This window comes from Ranitomeya variabilis, chromosome 3 (assembly GCF_051348905.1).
Source record: "Ranitomeya variabilis isolate aRanVar5 chromosome 3, aRanVar5.hap1, whole genome shotgun sequence".
NCBI lineage: Eukaryota > Metazoa > Chordata > Amphibia > Anura > Dendrobatidae > Ranitomeya > Ranitomeya variabilis.
The window spans coordinates 528,278,976-528,297,858 of NC_135234.1; the positions used below are offsets into that span (position 1 = coordinate 528,278,976).

The following is an 18,883-nucleotide window of genomic DNA, read 5'->3' on the forward strand; positions in this document are numbered from 1 at the left end:
TGTTCTGAGTTCTGATCTTCTCTTGCCTGACCCTTTGGACCATGTTCTGACCACCCCTTTGTCTTATCATTTTGCTTGATCTGCTATCTAGTGGTATTTTGACCCTTGGACCTTAAACTGACTTACGCCTTTGTCTTTTCTCTTGGTTATCTATGTGCTCTCTTGGTATTGACCCCAGAACATATGACTTCTCTGCCTCGTGGTCTGTCTGTGTGTAGTGACTAGCGTCACAGTTTCCCAGAACAGTACTTCTTGACATTGGTTGCAAAAAGCTCACTGGGGAGTGAGTGAAGGTTTGAGTTGTCAGATGCTTGTTCATCATGCCAGTAGGTAATTATAACTCTATCCAGCTTCCATTGACTAGTGATAAGAGTTCAGAATATTTAATGGGAGATGTGCATTGTGATTAGGATGCAAACAAAGGTAAAGATTCATTAAGACTGGCGCTTCATATGCCAGCTATTATGGTGGCATGCGCCAAATTCATAAAGAGATAAGACTCGCTGTATTCTATTACTTCATGAGTGCTGCACATCTTATCTGTGGTGTGGTGTGCTCCTCTTTGCCAGAAATGTTAGTGCAGTCAGGTAAGAAATGCTCTCACTACTGTAGAATTTGACAGGCGGGCGTAGTAGAGCCCTGACCCACCTAGCTGCTCCACAGCTCCGCACATTTTGATATGAAAATCACAAAAGTCACACATTTTTTGACACTTTTCAAACTGTTTTATGCCAGTTTTCTGGTGCAATCACTGTGATGAATCAAAGCCCAAGTGTTTGTAGATCCTGTACATACTCACTATATAATTCTCCCTTGTGTTCTTATATTATTTATACTATGGGATGAATAATATATTAATTATCTATTTAAAGTCACAGCCCCTTTGTATTGAAATGTTCTTGTATTGGACTTGGATGGTAGTTTGACAGTCATCATATTTGTCAAGTTAGAAGTAATTTTCTATAAAAATTGAATAAAGAAATTATTGTATTGTAAGTATGGAAAGTGTTTTTTAAAATATTAATAGGAGGTCAGAAGGTAGGCATTCATCATTGTTATTTTTCCTGGCTATATTTTTTTTTATCATTAGGAACATTACTTAAATTTGTTTTTTGTAGGACCAATTTTTAGATACCTACAGATTAATCTTAAGAAATAAATACAAATGATCTGACTTGAGATTTACACATTACTATTGAAAATGTATCTTTTTAAAACCTAATGGCATGCTGGACAAGTACAGAAACACAGAGTCTAGATGGCCCTATACAAACTTTTTGTGCCAACAGCAATTTGTCCTTTGCTAGAAGCAATACTTCTAGGTAGAGGCACTTGGAGGCAGTGATATATGTGATAAGGCTGTGGGTATGAGCCCTCAGGGCAATAATACTAAAATGTTACGAACACAAATATTACTGTTAGAGCCTGACCTAATATAGGACTAAATCTAAGTCTGAGCAGTTTGTTTCGATCATACAGGATGTATTGTGTGGTTGGTAATGTAATTATTGCACTTGGTGTTTAGTACGATATTGTCCCTTTTGGGTTATGTGATAAGAGGATACAGGATTCTGCAGAAAATGCTCGTTTGTCCATAGCAGTGGAGCAATAATAGGTAGACAACTCATTAGTGAACGGGATATGCAATATAGGTTGCATTGTGTGCAGACCAATAGATATATCATGTAAATTAGCCGATGTACCAAATGAGAAATATAATTAGTTAATGTTCTAATTTGCACAGTGGAGATGTCAAAATAATAATTATTATAAATCCCTGGTGTGATGGTTACACATCTATTTAAAACTCAAGTACTTGTCTACATATGTTTGTGTCCTAATAAAACAGACTGCTATATAATATTACCTAATGCTTTATTTTACAGGCTGTCTACAAGTCCTGGATATGTTCCCAATTTTTTGAAGTTACACAATCTGAATGCAGTAGCAGAATCCCTTGCAAGCAATACTGTTTGGAGGTACAAACGCAGTGTCCGTTTATATTACCAGATAACGATGATGTCGTCTATGGTGGGCTATCAAGTTTCATCTGTACAGGTAATGCTTATATGTTATGTAATGAAAATAGAGGAACTATGCATCCTCATGTTTAGGTAAGACTTGCCTAACATTGTTTTTCTTGCACTTATCATGGGCACCTTACAGACAATACATTTTGGTCTCTGTACAAGAACTTGTAAAAAGTTACAAAAAGCAATGTTTAAATTTTGTATCTGGAGTTTTATTTTGGGAGAGAACTTTGAGGTCCAAGCAAGATATAACTTGTTGGAAATTGCCTCCAATTGATCTTCAAGACAATTATTGCTGTCCTTATGTTTGATCATTTGTAATGTCCCTTTCCAATCTGATAGACTTTTTACATTTTTCTTGAGCCCTTAGGGTCTCTAACCGGTGGCACTAAATGCCCGTAGATATTTAGTTATAGCATTTAATTTGCATATTTCCACAAGTCAATAATCTGTAATAGATTTTTCGGTGCACATAGGCTGCCATTGTTCTCGTCAGTTGTAGTCTCGTATGTGATGCGTAATCGGCCATCTGCTTTTTTGTGAAACAAGACCTGGTAAAATAAAAACATTTAAACAAAGTCTGAGTTTTAAAATTGGACAAGATCCTCCAAGATCCTCTCAAAGATGCACATGTAATGGCCAAGCAACTGCATTTTACCAATGAAACTGGGCGCACATTAACAATCACAGGAGTAAACACTGTTTTTGGCTGTAATTGCAATGTGTATCTCTATCTTATGTAAAGTAACTGATCATCCAGAAGGAAATGAATGAACTAGGTTAACATATAATCTCTCTAAAATTAATTTTTATTTAAAGTATTAAAAATGCCAATACACTGTGCAACATAGACTATTAAAAAGTAATAATTAAAAAGTAATGATTATACTCAAAAAGAGACAGACCTCTGCTGTACTGTAATAAGTCAACAATGTGACTAGGTCCTTTTATACAGATATATAATAAATAGGTAAATAAGACAACACCAGGGTAATAAGTTTAGGCATCTGAATAGAGAATCGCCGGACCCTGGTGTTGACTGGTTTACATATTTATTATAAATCTGTATAAAAGGACGTAGTCACATTGTTGACTTATTTTAGTAGAGTAGAGGTCCATTTTTTTAAATACAATCATTACCTTTTAATAGTCTTTAATAGTCTATGTTACTCCGTGTATTGGTATTTTTAAGAATTTAAATAAAAATTAATTTTAGAGCGATTATATGTTCACCCGCTCTGTATCTCTACCCAAATAATCCTCAGTAGTAACCTATTCTGCTGCACATGATTTTAATCATAGACCTTTATGAAAGAAATTAATAAATACTTTTTTTCACAAATGGAAATAGTGTATCTGTGATTTTGTTGCCTTAATGAGAATAGTATTTTCATGAAACTTTTAATAAATCGATAGCACAAGGAAATATAAGAAATTTTGTAATATGTCTTAATAGTGAAATCTTCCTTCCCCACTAATGAGCCACTTCTATGCTCCCTCCTCTGCTTTGAACTTTTCATCCATTCGGAAAAAACCCCCATCTCAAATCCATCTTGCTTCGGAAGATGGACTGTCAGCTCACTGTGATGTCAGATTATTCATCATCACCATATATTCTATGAAGAGGGGATTGGGGCAGATGACTGAGGAGCAGAATGAGGAAATGGGCAGAGGGAGACAAAGAGCTATGGTGCTGAGTTTTCTAACAAGTCTTTTGCCTCACTCCAGAGACTGATTTACATCTAGACAGCTCACTACAGCAGCTTAATGTCTAATATATCTGCTGATTCTGTCTATTCTGTCTATGTGATAACTAAGGAATAAAGATCAAGAATCCATCCCTGTGTGTTGAGTCGGACTGGGGTGCCAAGGGCCCACCAGTATCAGTAAAGGAAACCTGACAGATAATTCATGCTGCCCAGATCAGAGAAAGCATGTCTACAGCCTATTAACTCTGAAATTCTCTGGCCTTTCAGAGACAAAATATTTTGAACATGTGACAAAGTACCATAGTCATAGACTAGAGTAGTCCAGCTGCACTCCCTGACCGCTCTTCCTAGCATCACAGCAGCTGATTGACAGGTCTCTCCTTATATACATGTGATTCATGATTCCCACAGCTTGAAGTGACATGTTCCTTTAAAGTGTAGCCATTGTTTTAATTTTTATTTCATAACTCAATAGTGCACGTGAAAATAAGCAATACGTCTTATCAGAGAAAGTTACTTCTTTCTCCTCCATGCCTGATCATTCATTCTCAAAATTCTAAATTCACCTCTGGGGATTCCACTATTTCTCAGTGGGGCAGTCTGAGCCTGAGGCCATGTGCACACGTTAAGTATTTTTCGCGTTTTTTTCGCGTTTTTTCGCTATAAAAACGTGATAAAAACGCGAAAAAAAAACGCTTACATATGCCTCCCATTATTTTAAGTGTATTCCGCATTTTTTGTGCAAATGTAGCCTTTTTTTCCGCGAAAAAATCGCATCGCGGAAAAAAAAGCAACATGTTCATTAAAATGCGGAATTGCAGAGGATTCCGCACACCTAGGGGTCCATTGATCTGCTTACTTCCCGCACGGGGATGTGCACACCATGCGGGAAGTAAGCAGATTATGTGCGGTTGGTACCCAGGGTGGAGGAGAGGAGACTCTCCTCCACGCACTGGGCACCATATAAGTGGTCAAAAAATAAGAATTAAAATAAAAAATAGCGATATACTCACCCTCGATGTCTTCCCGCCTCCACTGCATGCTGTCGCTTCGGTTCCTGTAGCTGATGTGCGGCGAAGGACCTAGCCGATGACGTCACTGTCCTGTGATTGGTCGTGAGCGGTCATGTGACCGCTCACGTGATCGTGACGTCACGGAAGGTCCTGTGCGCACAGACCAGCTATAGGAAGAGGAACGGACGCCGGTGAGGAGATGTCTGGGTGAGTATAAGCATTTTTTTATTTTTTTTATTATTTTTAAACATTCTATCTTTTACTATAGATGCTGCATAGGCAGCATCTATAGTAAAAAGTTGGTCACACTTGTCAAACAGTATGTTTGACAAGTGTGACCAACTTGTCAGTCAGTTTTCCAAGCGATGCTACAGATCGCTTGGAAAACTTTAGCATTCTGCAAGCTAATTACGCTTGCAGAATGCTAAAAAAACGCGAAAAAAACGGAAAAAAAACGCAAAAAAAAAAATGCGGATTTCTTGCAGAAAATTTCCGGTTTTCTTCAGGAAATTTCTGCAAGAAATCCGCAACGTGTGCACATACCCTGACTGTGTGTGCTGTCTATCAGAAGCATCAAAGTAGTTGGTCTCCTCCCACCAGATCAGAATCAATTGCAAATTAAAAGCTAGAGGCTGTAGAAAATAAATCTGGTGAAAATCCAGGATACAAAACAAATAGTAGCCACAAGCAGTATAATTCCTAATGTTCATGCAGATAACAGCTCTTTCTGAACTTGAAAGTGAAGTTTAAAGTTACCCTTTAAAAAATTGTTATTTTTTATTCATTTCATTAAGTTTATCAATCTTCAGTAAATAAACTTTTTCCTTATATGAGCATATATGAAAGTTAAGATCAATAATTTTGACCATGCAAGCTCCTCTGGGAAATTTAATATGCAAATTGCCACTTCAGAGACAAAGAGGACTTGAACTCTATAGCGCCACCTGTTGGAAGTAGCGATCCTACAAGTCACAATCAACTCTTTAACGAGTCGTGCAATAAAACTTAGGATAAAAGCCAAATCAGTATCTCAATTCGCAGACACGGTGTTTCGGGCTGTTGGCCCTCGTCAGTGCGAAGCATGAGAACCGATTTGGCTACGTGAGAGGCTCTGGACTGGGGTCTAAGGGGAAAGGTTTCTCCTTGTGGAGAGTGACATACCAGCTGGCTTGTCAAGGTAAGGAGGCTTATTCGCCATGCAAAGCTCCTCAGGGAAATCTAATATGCAAATTGCCTCTTCAGAGAAAAAGAGGACTTGAACTCTATAGCGCCACTTGTTGTAAGTAGGGATCCTACAAGTCACAATCAACCCTTTAACGAGTCGTGCAATATGACTTAGGATAAAAGCCAAATCAGTATCTCAATTCGCAGACACGGTGTTTCTGGCTGTTGGCCCTCGTCAGTGCGAAGCAGGATAACTGATTTGGCTAGGTGAGAGGCTCTGGACTGAGTTCTAAGGGGTAAGGTTTCTCCTTGTGAAGAGTGACATACCAGCTCTGGCTTGTCAAGGTAAGGAGGCCTATTCACCGTGCAATCCTCCTCTGGGAAATATAATATGCAAATTGCCTCTTCAGAGAAAAAGAGGACTTGAACTCTATAGCACCACCTGTTGGAAGCTGTGGGCTATGGATATTGCCCCCCTCCTGGGCTAAAAACATCAGCTCTCAGCCACCACAGAAAAGACACATCCATAAGATGCACCAATTGTGGCACTTAGCCTCGCTCTTCACACTTGCCCTGATGCGGTAGCAAATGGGTGATAGTTGGGGGGGTTGATGTCACTTTTGTATTGTCAGGTGACATTAAGCCCAGAGGTTAGTAATGGAGAGGCGTCTTTAAGATGCCCCCATTACAGGCCCCATAGTGATATTGTATAGAAAAAACACACACAGAATAGTCCTTCAGTTGAAATAATGACAGACTCCTTAATGAACCTACATATACCAAAAACATATATACGCACTTCAACGCTCAATCCACTGTAGCCAATGTCACATGTAACAGAATTCAAATAATAAACAATCATATTGCTCACCTGTCCGCGGAGAAGATAATAATCCATTTGTCACAAGAAGCATCTAGCACTGCACCATCTAGATGGCAGGCTGCATTGTTGCATGATGTGATTGTACAGCCTGCCATTCAGCAGACACACTGAGCTGCGTGTGCTTGCTCAGTGTTTCACAGTGACGTGGTAAAGTTGAGAGGGAATCCTATCCAATGAACTCCTTTCACTTCTCTGATATTACCATGAGTGTGAGAAAGTTCTTACGCTCGCGGTGCCAGAAAGTTCCTGGGAGTTCACAGCCAATGAATTCAGGTCAGCACACTGACATCAGCGCGAGCTCCATTAGACCTGATTGTTCATTGGCTGTGAACTCTCAGGACCTTTTTTACAGTACCGTAAGTGTAAGCACTTTCTCACACTCGCGGTGACGTCAGTGAAGTGAAAGGCGTTCAATGGATTTGAGCCCCGCTCATCTTTACCAGGTCACCGCCAGGCACTGGGCTGAGCAAGCATGCGCAGCTCAATGTCTCTGCTGGATGGCAGGTTGTATAGACGCATCATGCCACCTAAACATCACATCTGTCCCAAAATAGTAGGAATAAAAATGTTGTCTCACTTTGCAAAAAAAAAGCCCTCATACAGCTCCATTGACTGAAAAAAGAAAATGTTCCGAGTCTTGGAAAATGGTGACACAATCGTAAAATTTTTTTTTTTTAAAGCACTGAATTTTTTTTCACCACTAAAATAATAAAAAACTGGACATGTTTTATATCTCCTCCGTATGAGAACTATATTGTGAGGCCATTTTTAACACATAACGTATGCTGTAAAAACAATTCCCGAAAAACACTGTCAGAATTACGTTTTTGTTTCCTAATTTTACCGCACTTAGAATTTTTTTTCCCATTTTCCCAGTACATTATATGATAAAATGGATGATGTCACTCAAAAGTACAACTCCCACAAAACACAAGCCCTCACACATCTGTGTGGATAGAAAAATAAAAAGTACAGGACAAAATTTAAATATTTACTCTTTTGCACAATTTCCTAATTTTTGGAAGCGCAGAATAAAACATATATTGCCTTTTCTCATCAGTTCACCTACTGAAACTGAATGTTTATCGTTTCCCATTTCAGAACCTGCCAAGCTTTTGTTAATAGCATATAGAAAAATAGTTCTGTCCAAATCTAATTTTGAGCATCATTTGGAAAGCTCATTTTTCACTTTAGCAATGTAATCTATTTGTGTACAATAAGTATATTATATAAAAATATTGTAGGTTTGAAAAAAATTATGAGTATTTTTAATAAAAATGTAAACATTTTGGTAAATTTTTCAAGGTTTTGATTTACTTGGGAATGAAATGGTTACAAACTTTTCTCAATGTAAATATCAACCAAATCAAAAGCTTTTAAAACCTAAATCATTTTCATGATGTTGAAGAAAATGACTTTAGATAAGGCTCTAGCACCGCCAAGTGGTAAGTTTAAAAACTGCAACACTCAGATGAATTTAGTTCATTCCCTTCCAAAGCATTGTATTAGTTTGCTTAATTAGAGTGAAAAGTAGTGAAACTAATATTTTTTTGTACCATTGATGGCCATTATCAAACATTCTATGTAGTAATGGATAATGTAAATTTAATGGTGACCTATGATTAGATCCATGCTGCCCAAAACTGTCTGATTGCGGCAAAGTACTGTATATGATAAGGTGACAGCAGTTTGCAGTCTTCATCTTGTGATCTTATTGAGGTCTTATTCCTAGAGGTATAAACATAGACACATGTAAATACACTTATACATATGTGCATGTATTTTAGTAATAATTAAATACATTTCTATGAAAAATTTCTGAACCAGCAGAGGGGAAATGGACAGCTGAGGCTGTACCTTCAAAGGATATTAATATCAGCTCACAGCTGTACACAAAACCTTTGCTTGTTTTTAAAATAGGGACCCCCCAAAAAAATGATGTGGGGTCCCCCCTATAATTAATAACCATCAAAGGCTAGGCAGACACCTGCAGACTTAAATTAATAGACTAGGAAGGGGCTCTCAGCCACCTGAAAAAGGGTGCATCCATAATTCTGGCACTTAGCCTTTTTCTTCCCACTTCCCACAAGCAGCACGGTGGCTCAGTGGTTAGCACTGCAGCGCTGAAGTCTTGGGTTCAAATCCCACGAAGGACAGCATCTGCAAGGAGTTTGTATCTTCTCCCCATGTTTTCGTGGGTTTCCTCCGGGTTCACCGGTTTCCTCCCACACTTCAAGACATGATAGCGGATATAGATTGTGAGCCCCTTCGGGGACAGGAATGATAATGTATATAAAGTGCTGTGGAATATAATAGCGCTATATAAAAATAAAGATTATTATTATTATTATTATTATTATTATTCCCACTTGCACTGGTGCATTGGCAAATAGGGTGAAAGTTGAGGGGTTGATATCAGCTTTGTAATGGCAGCTGACATCAAGCCCAGGGGTTTGTAATGGTGAGGCATCTATAAGACACCCCCATTACTAAACCCATAGTCATATTGTAAATAAAAAGCACCCCTGAATAAAGTACTTTATTTGAAATAATGACACAAACTCCTTTATTAAATAATAAACTAAAAAAATGTATACTTACCTTTACACCCATTCCACTGAAGCCCATATCCCCAGTAAAAAAATTAAATAACAAAACAATATAATCCTCACCTCTCCCTGATGTGAAGATAATCCTCTGATGCCCATGTCCTCTGTAAAGAGTAAAAAAAAAGCAACCATATTCCTTACCTCTCCAATGAGAAGATAATAATCAATTTGTCCATAGAAGACTCTAGCAGTGCTACATCTACTTGGCATGCTGAACCCTGGCGTGATGTGAGCGTTCAGCATGTCAGGCAACAGGGAAAATGAGCTGCGCATGCTTGCGGAGCTCGGTGCCTTGTGGTGCCATGAGAAAGGTCAGAGGAGTTTATATCCAATGAACTCTGTTTAACTTAATGATGTCAGCGCTAGCACCGTGAGAACTTTCCCATGGCACATGCGCTGACATTATTGTGGTGAACAGAGTCTATTGGATTTGATCTCAGCCTTCTGATTTGGCTCTACCCATTTGGTGCTGCATGTGGATCCTGTTGAAGCTCCCAGACCTCCTTCTCCTGGATTTGATCTCCTCTCACATTTTTCCTGTCACCATGAGGCACTGAGCTACGCAAGCACATACAGCTAATTGTCTCTGCTGCCTGGCATGCTGAATGATTTCATCATGCCAGGGTTCAGCATGCCAAAATAATGCCTTAATAGGTAAGGAATATGGTTGTTTATTTTTTAAAACAGGGGACCAGGCCCCAGGAGGATTATATTCACGTCGGGCACAGGTGAGTCTTATGTTGCTTTATTATTATTTTGCCTTTTGTACAAGGGACATTTGATGGTATGGGCATAAAGGTGAGTATAAGTATTTTTTTTTTTTACTTTTAATTGAACAAAGTAGACTGTGTTATTTTTTCAAATAAAGGACTTTATTCAGAGTGTTTTTTATTTTCAATATGATTATGGGGTAAGTAATGGGAGTGTCTTATAGATGCCTCTGCATTAGTAACCCCTGGGATTGATGTCACCTGATAATACAAAGGTGATATCAACACCAACCCCATCACCCCACTTGCCACCACCACAGGTTAAATGGAAAGAGCAAGGCTACGTGCCAGGCTTTTTTTGGGGTGGCATAGAGCTGATGTTTTTAGTCTGAAAGGGGGCCAATATCCATGGCCACTTCCGAGCCTATTAATATCAGCCTGCAGCTGTCTGCTTAGTTTCTGCTGGTTATTTGTTTTAGGGGGATCCCACATCTTTTTTGGGGATCCCCCATTTTAATATCCAGTAAAGGATAAGTATACAGCTGTGAGCTGATATTAATAGTTTGAGAAGCTACATGGGCATGACCCCCCTCTCAGGCTATAAACATCAGCCCCCAGCTGTCCACTTTCCGTCTGCTGGTTAATAAAATGGATCCCACGCCATTTTTCCAGAAAATTCTTAATTTATTAATTAAAAACATGTACAGTAAGCTACTCAAGCACTGTGATAATTATATACAACTGACAACTTTATATCTATCTACTAGATGGCATCCCGATTCTAAAGAATCGGGAGTCTAGAATCCATATATACTTTATTTATTCAAATGTAAGAATAATACAATTAATAAATAATAGTAAGAAAGAACAAAAAATGGCTGCACTCACCAGCTCTTGACAATTCTTGACAGTACGGCACATTTCTGATTGGTCGTTCGCGGCAGGCGGCAACCAATCAGAAAAGTGCCGCGCACCACGAAGGCATATATCTTTGTCCACCCTGAGCGGGTGTAGGACGCTGGTGACGTCACTTATCTCCGGACATTGTCTCCGGACAAAGCCACGGAAGTTGGCACAAATTTGCGGAAGTAGTATTCTAGGCAATTATATATTAGATTTTAATGTTATCAGTGTTTACCTTTGAACGTTTATATTGTATTGTCCTGTCACCAGCCATGTGTACGATTATCGGCCGAAAGCCTCTCTGGAACCAATAATCACCCCATGTAAAGGTATCTTTATAAGTTAAAGATTCAGAATACTATGACTTTTATCATATCCTGAACAGTCAAGTTTTTTATGAACCGTTAAGGTTTTCTGGTTGAAGTAAAAAAAACTCTGAGTGTTTACAGTTTGAAACCATAAAATGTTGAAAAATTATGTCATTCTTGAGTATATCACTCAATGGTGCTCATAAACGTGTCAAATTTGATCTATAATATACTTTAATATACGTTACTTTAATCTTTAATATACTTAAGAACAGGGCCCCAGACATCACACAGGGGGGTCTGAAACACCGCACAGTGGTCCAAAATATCGCTGTGCTCTGCCTGGGGCCCCATATGCTGCCTGGGGCCCCTGTGCTCTGCCTGGGGCCCCATATGCTGCCTGGGGCCCCTGTGCTCTGCCTGGGGCCCCTGTGCTCTGCCTGGGGCCCCATGTTCTGCCTGGGGCCCTTGTGCTCTGCCTTGGGCCACTATGCTCTGCCTAAGGCCCCTGTGCTCTGCCTGGGGCCCCATATGCTGCCTGGGGCCCCTGTGCTCTGCCTGGGGCCCCATAGGCTGCCTGGGGCCCCTGTGCTCTACCTGGGACCACTGTGCTCTGCCTGGGGCCCCATATGCTGCCTGGGGCCCCTGTGCTCTGCCTGGGGCCCCTGTGCTCTTCCTGGGGCCCCATGTTCTGCCTGGGGCCACTGTGCTCTGCCTGGGGCCCCATAGGCTGCCTGGGGCCCCTGTGCTCTGCCTGGGACCACTGTGCTCTGCCTTGGGCCCCATATGCTGCCTGGGGCCCCTGTGCTCTGCCTGAGGCCCCATATGCTGCCTGGGGCCCCTGTGCTCTGCCTGGGGCCCCTGTGCTCTGCCTGGGGCCCCATGTTCTGCCTGGGGCCCCTGTGCTCTGCCTGGGGCCACTGTGCTCTGCCTGGGGCCCCATGTTCTGCCTGGGGCCACTGTGCTCTGCCTGGGGCCCCATAAGCTGCCTGGGGCCCCTGTGCTCTGCCTGGGACCACTGTGCTCTGCCTGGGGCCCCATATGCTGCCTGGGGCCCCTGTGCTCTGCCTGGGGCCACTGTGCTCTGCCTGGGGCCCCATATGCTGCCTGGGGCCACTGTGCTCTGCCTGGGGCCCCATATGCTGCCTGGTGCCCCTGTGCTCTGCCTGGGGCCCCATATGCTGCCTGGGGCCCCTGTGCTCTGCCTGGGGCCCCTGTGCTCTGCCTGGGGCCCCATGTTCTGCCTGGGGCCCCTGTGCTCTGCCTGGGGCCACTGTGCTCTGCCTGGGGCCCCATATGCTGCCTGGGGCCCCTGTGCTCTGCCTGGGGCCCCATATGCTGCCTGGGGCCCCTGTGCTCTGCCTGGGGCCCCTGTGCTCTGCCTGGGGCCCCATATGCTGCCTGGGGCCCCTGTGCTCTGCCTGGGGCCCCTGTGCTCTGCCTGGGGCCCCATGTTCTGCCTGGGGCCCCTGTGCTCTGCCTGGGGCCACTGTGCTCTGCCTGGGGCCCCATATGCTGCCTGGGGCCACTGTGCTCTGCCTGGGGCCCCATAGGCTGCCTGGGGCCCCTGTGCTCTGCCTGGGACCACTGTGCTCTGCCTGGGGCCCCTGTTATGACCCCAATGGCGAGGGTCTCAGAGGAACGTGGAAGTCTGCAGAATACAAAAATCCAGCTCATAGGGCAGTGGTAACTGGGTTGACCATATATCTACTCCTAACGCCAACACTAGAAGTAGCCGGGGATCATTCCTACGTTGATTCTAGATGACACGCGCCAGCCGGAGAATCTAGCTACCCCTAGTAGAGGAAAACAAAGACCTTTCTTGCCTCCAGAGAAGGGGACCCCAAAGCTGGATAGAAGCCCCCCACAAATAATGACGGTGAGGTAAGAGGAAATGACAAACACAGAAATGAACCAGGTTTAGCACAGAGAGGCCCGCTTACTGATAGCAGAATAAAGAAAGGTAACTTATATGGTCAACAAAACCCCTATCAAAATCCACACTGGAAATTCAAGAACCCCCGAACCGTCTAACGGTCCGGGGGGAGAACACCAGCCCCCTAGAGCTTCCAGCAAAGGTCAGGATATAGATTTGGAACAAGCTGGACAAAAATACAAAACCAAAACAAATAGCAAAAAGCAAAAGGCAGACTTAGCTGATATAACTGGAACCAGGATCAGTAGACAAGAGCACAGCAGACTAGCTCTGATAACTACGTTGCCAGGCATTGAACTGAAGGTCCAGGGAGCTTATATAGCAACACCCCTAACTAACGACCCAGGTGCGGATAAAAGGAATGACAGAAAAACCAGAGTCAAAAAACTAGTAACCACTAGAGGGAGCAAAAAGCAAATTCACAACAGTACCCCCCCCTTAGTGAGGGGTCACCGAACCCTCACCACGACCACCAGGGCGATCAGGATGAGCGGCATGAAAGGCACGAACTAAATCGGCCGCATGAACATCAGAGGCGACCACCCAGGAATTATCCTCCTGACCATAGCCCTTCCACTTGACCAGGTACTGAAGCCTCCGCCTGGAGAGGCGAGAATCCAAGATCTTCTCCACCACGTACTCCAACTCGCCCTCAACCAACACCGGAGCAGGAGGCTCAGCAGAAGGAACTACAGGCACAATGTACCGCCGCAACAAGGACCTATGAAATACATTGTGAATAGCGAACGACACAGGAAGATCCAGACGAAAAGATACAGGATTAAGGATTTCCAATATCTTGTAAGGCCCAATAAAACGAGGTTTAAATTTGGGAGAGGAGACCTTCATAGGAACAAAGCGGGAAGAAAGCCACACCAAATCCCCAACGCGTAGTCGGGGACCCACACCGCGGCGGCGGTTGGCAAAGCGCTGAGCCTTCTCCTGTGACAACTTCAAGTTGTCCACCACATGATTCCAGATCTGCTGCAACCTATCCACCACAGAATCCACCCCAGGACAGTCAGAAGGCTCCACATGACCCGAAGAAAAGCGAGGATGGAAACCAGAGTTGCAGAAAAAAGGCGAAACCAAGGTGGCGGAACTAGCCCGATTATTAAGGGCAAACTCAGCCAACGGCAAGAATGTCACCCAATCGTCCTGATCAGCAGAGACAAAACACCTCAAATAAGCCTCCAAAGTCTGATTGGTTCGCTCCGTCTGTCCATTAGTCTGAGGATGGAAAGCAGACGAAAACGACAAATCAATGCCCATCCTACTACAAAAGGATCGCCAGAACCTGGAAACGAACTGGGATCCTCTGTCTGACACAATATTCTCAGGGATGCCGTGCAAACGAACCACGTTCTGGAAAAACACAGGAACCAGATCGGAAGAGGAAGGCAGCTTAGGCAAAGGAACCAAATGGACCATCTTGGAGAAGCGATCACATATCACCCAGATAACGGACATGCCCTGAGATAGCGGAAGATCAGAAATGAAATCCATGGAGATATGTGTCCAAGGTCTCTTCGGGACAGGCAAGGGCAAGAGCAAACCGCTGGCACGAGAACAGCAAGGCTTAGCTCGAGCACAAGTCCCACAGGACTGCACAAATGACCGCACATCCCTTGACAAGGAAGGCCACCAAAAGGACCTGGCCACCAGATCTCTGGTGCCAAAAATTCCCGGGTGACCTGCCAACACCGAGGAATGAACCTCGGAAATGACTCTGCTGGTCCACTTATCCGGGACAAACAGTCTGTCAGGTGGACAAGACTCAGGCCTATCAGCCTGAAATCTCTGCAACACACGTCGCAGATCCGGAGAAATAGCTGACAAGATAACTCCATCTTTAAGAATACCAACAGGATCAGCGACTCCAGGAGCATCAGGCACAAAGCTCCTAGAAAGAGCATCGGCCTTCACATTCTTTGAACCTGGTAAATACGAGACAACAAAATCAAAGCGGGAGAAAAACAATGACCAGCGGGCCTGTCTCGGATTAAGGCGTTTAGCAGACTCGAGATACATCAGATTTTTGTGATCAGTCAAGACCACCACACGATGCTTAGCACCCTCGAGCCAATGACGCCACTCCTCAAATGCCCATTTCATGGCCAACAACTCCCGATTGCCCACATCATAATTTCGCTCGGCAGGCGAAAATTTCCTAGAGAAAAAGGCACAAGGCTTCATAACAGAGCAACCAGGGCCTCTCTGCGACAAAACGGCCCCTGCCCCAATCTCCGAAGCATCCACCTCAACCTGAAAGGGAAGTGAGACGTCAGGCTGGCACAAAACAGGCGCCGAAGTAAACCGGCGTTTCAACTCCTGGAAAGCCTCCACGGCAGCAGGAGCCCAGTTAGCTACATCGGAGCCCTTCTTGGTCATATCCGTCAAAGGTTTCACAATGCTAGAAAAATTAGCGATAAAACGACGGTAGAAGTTAGCGAAGCCCAAGAACTTCTGAAGACTCTTAACTGACGAGGGCTGAGTCCAATCAAGAATAGCTCGGACCTTGACTGGGTCCATCTCCACAGCAGAAGGGGAAAAAATGAACCCCAAAAAGGGAACCTTCTGTACACCAAAGAGACACTTTGAGCCCTTGACAAACAAAGAATTTTCACGCAAAATTTTAAAGACCAACCTGACCTGCTCCACATGTGAATCCCAATTATCAGAAAAAACCAAAATATCATCCAGATAAACAATCAAAAATTTATCCAGATACTTCCAGAAAATGTCATGCATAAAGGACTGAAAAACTGAAGGCGCATTGGAGAGCCCAAAAGGCATCACCAAGTACTCAAAATGACCTTCGGGCGTATTGAATGCGGTTTTCCATTCATCACCTTGCTTAATGCGCACAAGGTTGTACGCACCACGAAGGTCTATCTTGGTGAACCACTTGGCACCCTTAATCCGGGCAAACAAGTCAGACAACAGCGGTAAAGGATACTGAAATTTGACAGTGATCTTATTTAAAAGCCGATAATCAATACAAGGTCTCAAAGATCCGTCCTTTTTTGCCACAAAAAAGAATCCCGCACCAAGAGGGGAAGAAGACGGACGAATATGTCCTTTTTCCAGAGACTCCTTGATATATGAACGCATAGCGGTATGTTCAGGTACCGACAGATTAAACAGTCTTCCCTTAGGAAATTTACTGCCTGGGATCAAATCTATAGCACAGTCACAGTCCCTATGAGGAGGCAGTGCACTGGACTCAGACTCACTGAAGACATCCTGATAATCAGACAAATACTCCGGAACTTCCGAAGGCGTAGAAGAAGCAATAGACACAGGCAGGGAATCCTCATGAATACCACGACAGCCCCAACTTGAGACTGACATAGCCTTCCAGTCCAGGACTGGATTATGGGTCTGTAACCATGGCAGCCCTAAAACGACCAAATCATGCATTTTATGTAAAACCAGGAAACGTATCACCTCGCGGTGTTCAGGAGTCATGCACATGGTAACCTGAGTCCAATACTGCGGTTTATTTGCTGCCAATGGTGTAGCATCAATACCCCTAAGAGGAATAGGATTTTCTAATGGTTCAAGAGTAAATCCACAGCGCTTAGCAAATGAGAGATCCATGAGACTCAGGGCAGCACCTGAATCTACAAACGCCATGACAGGATAAGATGACAGTGAGCAAATCAAAGTTACAGACAGAATAAATTTAGGTTGCAAATTACCAACGGTGACAGGACTAACAACCTTAGCTATACGTTTAGAGCATGCTGAGATAACATGTGTAGAATCACCACAGTAGTAGCACAAGCCATTCCGGCGTCTATGAATTTTCCGCTCATTTCTAGTCAGGATTCTATCACATTGCATTAAATCAGGTGTCTGTTCAGACAACACCATGAGGGAATTTGCGGTTTTTCTATCACATTGCACCGAATTAGGTGTCTGTTCAGACAACACCATGAGGGAATTTGCGGTTTTGCGCTCCCGCAACCGCCGGTCAATTTGAATAGCCAGTGCCATAGTATCATTCAGACCTGTGGGAATGGGAAAACCCACCATAACATTCTTAATGGCTTCAGAAAGGCCATTTCTAAAATTAGCGGCCAGTGCACACTCGTTCCAATGTGTCAGCACGGACCATTTCCGAAATTTTTGGCAATACACTTCAGCCTCGTCCTGCCCCTGAGACATAGACAGCAAGGCCTTTTCTGCCTGAATCTCAAGATTGGGTTCCTCATAAAGTAAACCGAGCGCCAGAAAAAACGCATCAAGATCAGCCAATGCCGGATCTCCTGGCGCCAGCGAAAAAGCCCAATCCTGAGGGTCGCCCCGTAAGAACGAAATAACAATTTTTACTTGCTGAGCAGAATCTCCTGATGAACAGGGTCTCAGGGACAAAAACAATTTACAATTATTCACGAAATTCCTAAACTTAAACCTGTCTCCGGAAAACAGTTCAGGAATCGGTATTTTAGGTTCTGACCTAGGATTTCTGATAACATAGTCTTGTATGCCCTGCACACGAGTAGCCAGCTGGTCCACACTTGTAATCAAGGTCTGGACATTCATGTCTGCAGCAAGCATAGCCACTCTGAGGTAAAGGGGAAGGAGAAAAAAAAAACTCAGAATCTTCTTTCTTATAATCCCTCTTCTGCAATGCATTAAACATTTAATACTGGCCTGGCAAACTGTTATGACCCCAATGGCGAGGGTCTCAGAGGAACGTGGAAGTCTGCAGAATACAAAAATCCAGCTCATAGGGCAGTGGTAACTGGGTTGACCATATATCTACTCCTAACGCCAACACTAGAAGTAGCCGGGGATCATTCCTACGTTGATTCTAGATGACACGCGCCAGCCGGAGAATCTAGCTACCCCTAGTAGAGGAAAACAAAGACCTTTCTTGCCTCCAGAGAAGGGGACCCCAAAGCTGGATAGAAGCCCCCCACAAATAATGACGGTGAGGTAAGAGGAAATGACAAACACAGAAATGAACCAGGTTTAGCACAGAGAGGCCCGCTTACTGATAGCAGAATAAAGAAAGGTAACTTATATGGTCAACAAAAACCCTATCAAAATCCACACTGGAAATTCAAGAACCCCCGAACCGTCTAACGGTCCGGGGGGAGAACACCAGCCCCCTAGAGCTTCCAGCAAAGGTCAGGATATAGATTTGGAACAAGCTGGACAAAAATACAAAACCAAAACAAATAGCAAAAAGCAAAAGGCAGACTTAGCTGATATAACTGGAACCAGGATCAGTAGACAAGAGCACAGCAGACTAGCTCTGATAACTACGTTGCCAGGCATTGAACTGAAGGTCCAGGGAGCTTATATAGCAACACCCCTAACTAACGACCCAGGTGCGGATAAAAGGAATGACAGAAAAACCAGAGTCAAAAAACTAGTAACCACTAGAGGGAGCAAAAAGCAAATTCACAACAGGCCCCATATGCTGCCTGGGGCCCCTGTGCTCTGCCTGGGGCCACTGTGCTCTGCCTGGGGCCCCATATGCTGCCTGGGGCCCCTGTGCTCTGCCTGGGTGTAGGACACTGGTGACGTCACTTATCTCCGGATATTAGCTCCGGACATTAGCTCCGGACATTAGCTTCGGACATTAGCTCCGGACATTAGCT

The 18,883-nt window shown here is 43.6% G+C and overlaps 1 protein-coding gene across 1 annotated transcript in view; it reads left to right on the forward strand.

Moving 5' to 3' along the window:
• The window catches only part of NALF1 (NALCN channel auxiliary factor 1), a 663,869-nt gene that overhangs the window by 631,426 nt on the left and 13,560 nt on the right, over positions 1 to 18,883 (forward strand). The window contains exon 2 of the mRNA XM_077297036.1: positions 1,887 to 2,058. Coding sequence (XP_077153151.1) covers positions 1,887 to 2,058 — 172 coding nt within the window. The remainder of the gene's footprint in view (positions 1 to 1,886; positions 2,059 to 18,883) is intronic.